This window comes from Sphaeramia orbicularis, chromosome 13 (assembly GCF_902148855.1).
Source record: "Sphaeramia orbicularis chromosome 13, fSphaOr1.1, whole genome shotgun sequence".
Taxonomy (NCBI): domain Eukaryota; kingdom Metazoa; phylum Chordata; class Actinopteri; order Kurtiformes; family Apogonidae; genus Sphaeramia; species Sphaeramia orbicularis.
The window spans coordinates 7157188-7168699 of NC_043969.1; the positions used below are offsets into that span (position 1 = coordinate 7157188).

The 11512-nt window shown below is 35.8% G+C and overlaps 1 protein-coding gene across 1 annotated transcript; it reads right to left on the reverse strand.

Moving 5' to 3' along the window:
- Window positions 1-556: 556 nt before the first annotated feature.
- On the reverse strand, window positions 557-6651 carry xaf1 (XIAP associated factor 1). The gene is made up of 7 exons (XM_030152020.1): window positions 6526-6651; window positions 5140-5275; window positions 5005-5061; window positions 3175-3400; window positions 3025-3092; window positions 2118-2336; window positions 557-2007 (listed from the first exon to the last, which is right to left on the reverse strand). Exons 1-7 carry the CDS (start codon window positions 6561-6563, stop codon window positions 1975-1977), a joined length of 777 nt encoding a protein of 258 aa, XP_030007880.1. The 5' UTR covers window positions 6564-6651; the 3' UTR covers window positions 557-1974.
- Window positions 6652-11512: the final 4861 nt, after the last annotated feature.

The following is an 11512-nucleotide window of genomic DNA, read 5'->3' on the forward strand; positions in this document are numbered from 1 at the left end:
CCATATGAGTAATCAGGAAAGCAAACGTCAAAGAGTGTGTGATTTGCTGAATGGACTCGTCACACCAAAGGAGATTTCAAAAATAGTTGGAGTGTCCATAAAGACTGTTTATAATGGAAAGAAGAGAATGACTATGAGCAAAACTATTACGAGAAAGTCTGGAAGATACTATTAAAGAAGAATGGGAGAAGCTGTCACCCGAATATTTGAGGAACACTTGCGCAAGTTTCAGGAAGCGTGTGAAGGCAGTTACTGAGAAAGAAGGAGGACACATAAAATAAAAACATTTTCTATTATGTAAATTTTCTTGTGGCAAATAAATTCTCATGACTTTCAATAAACTAATTGGTCATACACTGTCTTTCAATCCCTGCCTCAAAATATTGTAAATTTTGCTTCCCCACCCTGTAGTGTTGTAGTGACTTTGTTTTTACTTGTTAGTGAACACAGGCGTTGCTATTTGGTCTGGATGTGAATTATCCAACAACTACCGTGTGAAATGCGTCAACTAATTTTAAAGAATTAAGAGTTACTCACAGTAAAATGACTCTGAGAAACAAGAGATCCTAAATGAGCAAAGAGTGTGTTTATCTGGGACAACATGACACACAGTATGAACACTGAGAGGTTGTCTTAAATTTTGAGGAATAAGCAGGTTACAAGTTAGGCCTTCACAATATGAACAACTAGAATAATGTGACCTCAACTTTCATTCCATGAAAATAGAGCTGAGGCAGGATACTTTCATCACATTTAACCATCTATTACATCAATATCTGAGTGTGCCAGTGACAAAACATGACACAGACAGTTCCTGAACTCTTAAAAAAAACCTGGCAGGTGTAGAATAAATATGAATACAGGAATAATTTGGTGTTTACTGCTGGAGGCTGATTGGGGAGTTGCAGGAGAAAATGTGAGTTGAAACAAAATCAGACTCCTTTTCCTGCCTGAAGTACCATAACACCCCCCTGGGCATAAAAGGAAACTAAAGTTGTATAGTTCTTACAGTCAAATGCTGTTTACATACATGTATTTCCTTCAAAATCTGTTAAAGCCATGTGTGAGACGTAGGACAAGGGACAAACACAAAGTGAGACACCTAATCAAACTTAGAACACTATTGAATGTAATATTGATCTAGACATAAAATATTAAACATTTTCCCTCTCACCTGCTAGGTTTTTTTTTAAGTCTTCCTAATTGCTATTTTATGACACTGATGTGTACTAAAGGTACAATATGTACGGTTCACATGCAGGACGCTCATTTGCTCATGCTCAGCTTGTGTTGGAGTGTGTCGAGGACAAGGAAAGGCCTCTAGGTTCTCTGCAGGACTGTACCAGAAGACAGGCTACATCACAGCCATATGCTCCTTAGTGGGTCCAAGAAGATGAAGATGCTGGGTTGCCCACACTGTATCAAGGACAAGGCCAGTGTTCTCTACATCTGCACCAGCACGTCATCATGGTTAGCTTCAGAGCAGTCAGCAACAAATGTCAAAATTATCTTGTACTTCTGATTTTTAAAATTGAGTTAAGTAAAGATTTGTAAGGGGTTTTGAGATATTCTCGGCCATAATAGTTAAAACCTTTAGAATTTGACTTAAATAAAATTGTCTCCCATCTCAACTGATGTATAGAAGCACAGATCTGTAGCAGATAGTAAGATTTTTTATTTGTAGTATTTTCATTTTATTATTTAATCAAAATAAATTTTTGTTATGACTTCTTTCTAGAAGACACATTACAAGGCATTCAGGAGTGCTAACTTGACTGACATTAAGTTTAGTGTTATGAACCATTAGTTTTTCATGCCAATATGAGTCTAAACCTAAAACTATCAATTCAACCACTTTTCTGAAGAACACAAATATTAAAATAACATTTCAACGGCCAAAATCTGAACCTTCCGTTATTTTCACCAACATTAAGTTGTTCTAACTTCTCTAAATCAACATTCTGAGATGGTCAGTCATTTCAAGCTAATATGGATCTGGCACTTCACCTGAAACCACACAGAGAGAGAGAGAGAGGAGAGAGGCAATGAAACACAACTGTCGAAGCCGAAGCTTTTCACCAGCGCATGATCAGATCTTCCACGTGCAGGTTGGTTACCTTATGCCAGCGTAGTGTGAACAGAGGCAGGGCCAGATGGCAATGGGGACAGGTACTGATCTCATCGGGGTCTCCTCTGTCATTCCAGGGCCCCCTGCTCAGGTGGTCTGACAGGGAGGGGGCATTGTGGGTACTACTAAGTTGAGGAACTGAGAAACCACCCTCATCTTCTGAATCAGAGTCATCCAAGTTCCACCTGGATACAGGACTGCACTCCAGCTTTTTCAGGGAATATAGAAAACATGTTATTACTTATAAGGATGAAAAGCTGGCAAACATTTGTATATGTATGTAGTTTTACTCAAGCACTGTGCTGAAGTAGCAAATAAGACGTACTTTGATTATTTTTCATCTCCCTCCTGTTCAGTGAAACCCACGTCTCCAAAAGTGCACATTTTAAATTCATTCTCATCCTTCTTAAGCTAAATCAAAAAGCTGGATAATGGTTGTAACAAAGATGAAATGGCTGTTTAATTAATTCATTTTTTTTGGAGAAGTTTTCACAGGACAGTGACACTACAAACCTGGGATTATTTCATAGAATATGATGCTTTGTTGTAGATTAAACAAGCCAACAGTTTATAAAGTTATTAAAATTAGCTCAACCTTAAACATCTACAGCAGTAAAATGCAACAGACATTAATCCAAAAGCATCTGATGTAATAATAAAACACTGACACGGTCCATTGTAATTCACAATGACTACTTTTACTTTGAATAATTTTGCTGATAATAGTTACTTTCTCCATATTTTTAATTGTAGTGCAGCACTTTCAATGTGCTTTTAATACTTTTGCTTAAGTAAAGGATCGGAATACGTCCTCCACCAGAAGCACAACTAAACTGAGATTATTAAGAGGGAAAACTACACTACATATTATGACAGAATAAAAAAAATATGGGTACCTCATGTTGCTCTATATCCTCAAGTGGAAATAACTCTGTACATCTGCTACAACTCACAGTTTCCGTACCTGAGGAAAGAAAATGAGCATGTTAAAATAAAACACTGGAAACAGATGTATTTATTTTTAATTGAAGCCCACTTCTGCTTACTCTTGTTTGGTGGAGCCCTGGCAGCTGGAGGAGGGCCTGAGCTGCTGTATGCTGTCGAGCATGTGGAGCCATGCTTCAGCTGGTCCCTCAGGGTGACGTAGCGGCCACAGTCCACGCACAGCTCGGTGCGACTCCCACAAACCTCAGTGTGTTCATCCAGCTGCTTCCATGGCATTTCCAGCTTGCAGAACTGGCAGCACTGAAGACGCTCCACACACTCATCATCCTGAGAAGCAGAACCGAGTCACACAATGAATAGACATTGTGGATTCCATGATCACTATTGTCAAAAACTAAACTACATGTGTTGTGTATTCTGGGATTTACTAGTGTGAAAGTGAAAAAAAGTTATGTACTCAGTGCAGTTTCACTTCTGTCCTGATCAACAAAACAAATCTACCAGCTCTCCTTATAAATGGGTCACTGTAGTGAGAAGTTTAGCTGTTCACAGATACAGATACATATTTTTACTAAAAAGAACAGAATTTGGAGCAGCCAGGTGAAAATAGCCTGACTAACTTTTAGTCACTGCTGGGAGTTAAGATCCAAAAACACTGGATCTTATATGCCCCATAAAATGCAACATCTTGGTAAAATCCTCATTAAATCACTACTGTCTGGTTAACACACAAACATGCATGTGAAAAACTGTACTTTAAGTTACGTAAACATTTAGGATTATTTCATACAGTTTGTTCATGAAACTGTGATTTTTTAGACTAAAAATGTTCTTTACATAAAAATCCAAATGTCACTGTAAACTGTTTAAATGTTTGTGTTTTAAAATTATACAAATATATAACATAATGTGCCCACACTTGAAAACCCCCTGCCTTCAGTCCATGCCAAAGTTTTTGCACATATGGATGAATGACAAACTGATGACAATACCCTGTGGTGAGGGCCAAGGCTAAAAAGGAACTTGTGCTATTAAAAAATTTTAACCAATCTATATGCAATTTTCTTAAAGATTGTGAATTCAACTGTCTCCATATTCCAGTTGTAAATGCCGCATTTTGTCTATTTAAAATAAATACTGTATTTTTATGCTTCCTGTTTAATTGCAACATGAAATGTTTCACTACCCAATTACTGTGCAAAAGTCCTAGTCCAGCATTAGTTGTGTTGGTTCAGTAAAGTTATAATGACCACACATATGCATGTCTCAGTCTCTGTATTAAGATACAATATGGATATATGGGAAGTATGTACAGCAATAAAAACAAAAGCTTTTACTGCTGTACATACTTTTGCAAACCGAAGTAGTAGTATTTAGTGTGATCTCCATTTGCACATAACATGTCCTTAACCCCTTTTAGTCAGACAATATTAGATTTATTGCATTCTTTTTATGATGTTTTATACCAGGTTTCATTCAACATGTCAGATGTTTTTAACTGTTTGTATTGCTTCTTGTCATGGCGTCAGGAGTCACATGAAATAGTCACTTAAATCTTTAGAACCCATATTGTTCCATTTTTTTGTGTCTTTTATGGTTGTGCACATATTTCCTGTACTTTCTGTTGTACCAAAAGAAAAGAGAATGAAAAATTACAATGTATAATCATTTCAACCCAAAAACAACAAAATTAAAGGTGGCTTAAGACTTGCACGGTACTGTACAGTGTAAGTGTTTTTAATTATTAACTTATGGTCTATTATTTTAGTTAGCAGAAACACAAGAGATGACTAAAGAAAAATTATAGAATGAATTGCAACTAATTTTAGATTCCATGTCAGATATTTCCTCACCTATGCAATGCTATCATATGCCTTAATGCTTTGGTACTATCCTGTACTTCACATCGAGGTGAATACTAGTGGACTTACCTCATGGTCTGTGAGGCGACATCGTTCCATCCTCTGGTGACACTTGGAGCATCTCACCTTCGAACAAACAGAGTAAGTAAGCTTCAAAAATGACCCACTGTGTGCATATGCATGTATGTAAGTGCCTGTGTGCACCTGGGTGTGTTGTTCGTCTCTATGTTGGTCCAGTTGATCTCTAGGAACACTTTCATCACAGTCAGGGCAGAGACACAAGAAGCGCCTGCAGTGTGTTTCATGTAAAGCAAAGTTGGCCTCTGCGACCTGCTTGTGGCTTGAACACAAGAAGAACATCACTTAAGGATAGTTTATGTCAAGGTGTACAACCCACAGTGACAGTGAATAATACTGACACTGATGGTAGATTACTAATTCTTTAACTGCCGTTTTTTACTAGTATCCAATAAAGACATTTAATTTTCACAAATTTTATTTTGTCTTATGAAGACCAAGCACTCAGTGATTGTCACTGTATGTTGCTAAGTGTCTGGATTCAAAATGTGCTGCAACACAGCCTGTGCACAATTTACAATATACGCCAACATTTTTAAAAGAGACGATAACAGATACTTTTTTAATAAGACTTTCCAGTGTGACGTGCACATAACAACAAGTCATCCAATTTTATTTAGACAAGTAATGATCTACAGGCAGGGACATCATAAGCGGGAGAAAAGTGATGACGATTCTCAAGGCCCATGTATGACAGGGACCCTAGAAAGTAGAGGCACATTTATCAGTTTTCTTTGCATTAGTTTAGTTTTTGTCTTTGTCAAAAAAGTTAATAAAATCTAATCAGTCTCTAACACCCACAGACATGGTTTAGTAGAGGTGCCAGAGGCCATTGCAGATGCTACTATGTAAATAAATAAAATAAATCTAATGCTGTTACCATTAAAACATATTCAAATGTAACAGATGACTTGCACCTTTCTCATGAATCTTGTCCAAAATCATAAAATCTGTTGTCAGAAGAATATTCATCCACAGTGTACAGTGGTTTGCATGGAAGTGGTGGGTCCCAAAGTCTTTTATTTATTTATTTTTTTCTTCAGATATCTGTCTAAATGAGTGCATCAGTTCACACTTGGGTCCCATGGCTCTGGGAGTCCAGGTTCATCTGTTTGTGAATATACCGAAAGTGAAAGCTGGTCAAAAGCCACCGGACAGGTTAAAGTACAGAGAATTAAGTCGAATTTAACTTTAGATGACAATATGGTATGACCTTTCCCCCAGCTTTTCACTGCTAGTACAGACCACCTATAATTAAAATTACAGCCTGCATTAATCTGTTTCTTGCCTACATTCATATCTTCTTGACACACATAGGTGTTTGTTAGCAAAACAAAATGACACAAAAACATAATCCTACTTTATCTACTAATAGATTATACTAAACTGTACCTTAAACCAAACTATCTCTACCTTCTAAGTACAGTGTTCCCCCTCACTTTCCAAAGCTAAATTAATAAACAAGACCTTTACATGTTAGATAATTTTTACGCAAAAAATCTTAGTACTCACCATGTGCCGCATTTCCGTGTAGCTTCCTTATTCTCCATGGTTTGTTATTTTTACCCTTTATTATCGAATAAATATTTTTTATTAGTCTGGCGTTTCTGATTTGACACTACCCCGCTTCTGTTCAAGAGAAGTGAAAGTGAAATTCAAATAGGTTACATTGTTATTTTGCGCATCTGCCACAAGATGGCGCAAAAGCTCTAGCTAACTGATTAGCACACCTGTTAGCCATTCAGGGATTTGTCTGAGGTCTACTATAAAATAGATCTGGGGTCTGTGTGAGACAATTCAGCAGAGGATCTTTTAACCGTGTGTACTACTTTGTTTACCTCTGTCCAACAACGGCAAACAATAATTTGTTTTTGACTATTTGATTTTGCCCTTGTTTTGCACCTGTCACGTGCAGAAACGCTGTTGCTGCAACTGAGTCGCGCGCCTCAGTGTAATTTAACAGCATAGTGAATAGTGTGTATGGTAAAATGAATGATGTATTACCCAAATGTAGAGACATTAGGGTCAAGTCAAGGGAACACACACATCTATGAGAAAAATCAAAGTTTCTCTTATCCTATTCTGTATATAGGCCTACTTATTTGTTAACTTATTACTGTGATGTATAATAAATGCTTGTATAAAAAATATTTGACTTGTTTTCTAAACACATGGGTCCTTACATCATAAAAGGATCAAGAATTGAAACCGCATCACTATGCTCATTGAAACCCTGTTGCTTTAAATATGTGTCAGTCAGTCCAAACGTTTCCAATATATTTTCCTAAATTTTGACATCAGTGTATTTTAATATGTTACCTAACACATCATAGGCAAATTTAAGGGAATTTCCTTTGGGAACCGCATGTTAAGCACTTTAACCTTGTCAAAATCAGTGACATTTTGATTAAACTGTGTTACCGAGCACATTTTAAAATATTTTAGGTCAAAAATGTTATTTTATGCAATCATCCTTACTATGTTTAATTAAGTGAAGTGTAATTGACTGTCCTTAGATCTATTTTGAATAGTAAAGTTTATTGTTGAAATGTGTGAGTATTAGCCATGTTGAGCTCTTATCACAATGCAGTCATGCATTATATTCAGAGGCAGGACTTGCTCTATTGTACCAAAAATGGGTAATTCTAAAATGATTACTCTCCGCTCTCTGGGCAGGCTGGGGTTTAATAATATAGGTAGACCAGGAATTCTGTCCAACTGATTTCTCAAACACTATTCATCCAATTCTTTTCAAATCTGACACATGTTCTTTACCAATAGGAGAGGTGCAGAGCATATTTTGATGCCAAAATTTAAATTTTGGGAATGTTTTTGCAAATTTTTGAAAATTTTAACTTAAAACATTTGTCCAACCCATTTCTCTGACACTACTCACCTGATTCCTTTCAAAAGTTCACACACTTGTTCTTTACATGTGCCTGTCTCCCACTTTTTACACATTTTTAAAAAGTTTTTGAAAAGACTCAAGCTTAAGACTCAAAATTAATCAGGGTAGGTAGAGTATCAGTGAGCAGGTGGGGCAAAGTGTTGTGTGACTGGGTGGGGGAATGTTTACTTTTTCACTCGGTACAAAGTAAATAAGGCAGGCACTCATATTTAATAATTCCTGGTGAAAATATGTGAGAGCAGCACAGGTAGAACTGGATTTTCTTTTTTGTTCCTTTCTTTATTGGTGCAGCTCATCTGAAACAGCAGCTGGCAGCGCTGCAGCAGGAGTCTGAGCAGGAGCACCAGGCCTTCAGGAAGGAGGCGAGGACACTCAGAGAACAGCTTCACCAAACCTTCCTTAGGAGACACACAGAACTGCAGAGGCTGAGGGAAACAGTCAAAGAAGCTACTGCTGCCAAGGTGACACTATCATAAAAGGAAAATATGTTTTCTTTTATTATCTTACATGGTATACTGTATTTCCTTATTTCCTTTCCTTATTTTCTTAATTTAAAATTTTACATTTTAAAGATTTGTCCTTCTCTATCCCATAAGCATAGGCCATCGCCTCCTTTTCATGGTCCTGGACTGAGCACACCACCACGCTATGAAAAGACCTGTTTTTTTTTTTTTTGAATTGTTTTATTTGGTCATTAATTTTGAGTTTGTTATAGCCTTAGTTTTTACACACTATGCAGAAAAAATATATATGAATTAAAAAAATGCAAATAAAAAAACAGTTAGTGAACAGTAAACTTCTATCATTGCTTGTGTTTATTTCAGTTTTATTGCATTTATGTATTTTGAAATTGTAATACTGTAAAATGTTATTAATTTTTTAAAAATTGTTTTAATCGCACTATGTAAAGCACTTTAACCTGTATGTTTGTATATGGCTATAAGATTTTCCAGTGCCAGGATAAAAAGGGATGCCAAATTCTCTCACATGAAGTATATACAGTAATATCCTCCTTAGACCCAGTATGTAAAAGTTTTGGCATTTTTACATCAAATAATTGCCTGGAAATAGCATGATGCAATGTTTTTGTTTTTTTTGTTTTTTTCAGATACATTGATTGTTTTTATTTTTATTATTATTATAATTTATTTTTATGGCATGTTCTCAGCAGTGGACAGCCTTTTTTTTGTAAAGCTGTGTAAAGCTGTGAAACTTTTTGTCCACTACAGAGGAATACATTGCTTGGTCTTAGGAGGATGTAACTGATAATGAAAACAAGATTAAATTATCAGTATTCTTATCACTTAGATAAGACATAAATAGTGTAAAGAAATGTAAACCAAAAAAATCCCATAACATAGAGAAAGAAGGGAGTGTTCTATAAGCACAGTAGATTCTGTAGTGGTTATCATCTCTGTTTTCAGATGGACGTGGCTTTGGCTGCTGAGGAGTTGAGGATTGTTAAATTACAGATGAGTCAGAAACTGATGCAGGTGGGTTATGTGTTCCCTTAAATGAAGATATTTCTTGCCCCACAACGACCACTTGAAAAAACAATAACTATTTCCTTTCTCCAGATGAAAGAGCAGATGATGAAAGAATCTGCTCACTACCATGAAACTGTGAAATCCAACAGTGAGCTTCTGCAGCAGGTTGAGGAGATGCAGAGAGTTTCAGAACAGGAACTCCTATGTTGCATGGCTTCAGTCAGACCAACCTGCAACGACTACAGGAAGAACAGACCGAAGCAGACAACTGGAGGAGCACTGTCAGCAGCTCCAAGACCAGATAGGTTTGTCAAATCTAGTGGTAAAGCAAAACCTGTGGTGCAACATCAGATTCCCTTCATGACCTGCAGGTATGATGTGGTCACGTACTCACTCACAGGCCCAGTAACTATAGTAAGCTCCCATATCAAAACTATGAAAGGCAAATGGACTTGAATGACAAAGCAGGTAAGAGCTGCAGCTGAAGGTCATTTTCATCATCAGAGATTACTTTTATGTTTGGCTAGTTAATTATTTAATCTATAAAAAGAGAGAAAATATGAGGGAAACACATCACAATTACCCACATTAGCCACACATTACACATGAACTACACAAAGGTTAAGTGGTCGCTGGTTGACAGTCAGGGTGAAAAGAAAAAGGTGTGGGGCTGGTTAGAAAGAAATTTACTTAAAGTAGAGAAACAATAAACTTTATTTTTTTCCACTTTTAGGGCCCAAAATTTGTAGTTACAGTGGTTTACTATACATCACATGCTTGTGTTACTAATTTTTTCATGTCTGTGTGGGTCACAGAATAGTATTCTGTCACCATACAATATACATTTACTCTGTGAATGTTTGCACTTATCTAATGCAACTTTAAATTCAAAGTTTAATGTTGGAATGCGACTTGGGACACTTCATTTTTCACTTGACTTTTTACGTGGTTTAAATGTTGTGGCGTTATCTCAAAACCCAGAATTTTAATTTTTATTGGATGCAGTTTCCATTTCATTTGGAACCGTGTAAATACAAAACAACTAAACTAACCATACTCATCATACATTATATTTTTATTAGTGTTACATATGATGTTTGTAGGTTAACCAGTATTTCTCCAACTGCTTTTCATAGCAATGAAAGACTCCCTGGTGTCAGAACTGAAAACTAATCTAAAAGTACAGGGTGGGGAAGCAAAATTTACAATATTTTGAGGCAGGGATTGAAAGACAGTGTATGACCAATTAGTTTAGTTTGAAAGTCATGAGAATTTATTTGCCACAAGAAAATTTACATAATAGAAAATGTTTTTATTCTATGTGTCCTCCTCCTTTCTCAATAACTGCCTTCACATGCTTCCTGAAACTTGCGCAAGTGTTCCTCAAATATTCGGGTGACAACTTCTCCCATTCTTCTTTAATAGTATCTTCCAGACTTTCTCGTAATAGTTTTGCTCATAGTCATTCTCTTCTTTCCATTATAAACAGTCTTTATGGACACTCCAACTATTTTTGAAATCTCCTTTGGTGTGACGAGTGCATTCAGCAAATCACACACTCTTTGACGTTTGCTTTCCTGATTACTCATATGGGCAAAAGTTTCTGAAAAGGTATGGATAATAGTGTTAGGTATGATTATGACATCAATATATGTTTGGTTTCAAAAGAATTGACGAAGTGCCTGCTGAGAAAAAACAACTAAATGTTCATTGTAAATTTTGCTTCCCCACCCTATATATATATATATATATATATATATATATATATATATATATATATATATATATATATATATATATATATATATATATATATGTGTGTGTGTGTATGTGTGTGTGTGTGTATATATATATATATATATATATATATATATATATATATATATATATATATATATATATATATATATATATATATATATATATATAAATAGTGAGAAACTAATCAAATAATGTTTGTCCATTAACTTAGATGTTTGTTTGTTTTTTTTTGTTTTTATTTTACAAAAATGTCCACCTTCTCACGCTAAATTTGACAAAGCTAGCTGACCGTGCACTTTTGTCCATATCCTTAAGCTTGTAGCATAACTGCCTAAGTCATATT

Excerpts from the sequence above, each read along its gene's own strand:
- xaf1 (XM_030152020.1), bottom strand. The coding sequence starts at position 6,563 with ATGGAGAATAAGGAAGCTACACGGAAATGCGGCACATG. Across the intron at positions 5,276-6,525 it reads ACACGGAAATGCGGCACATG|CCACAAGCAGGTCGCAGAGG; the intron begins GTGAGTACTAAG and ends CTTGTGTTCAAG. Across the intron at positions 3,401-5,004 it reads GTCGCCTCACAGACCATGAG|GATGATGAGTGTGTGGAGCG; the intron begins GTAAGTCCACTA and ends TCTGCTTCTCAG.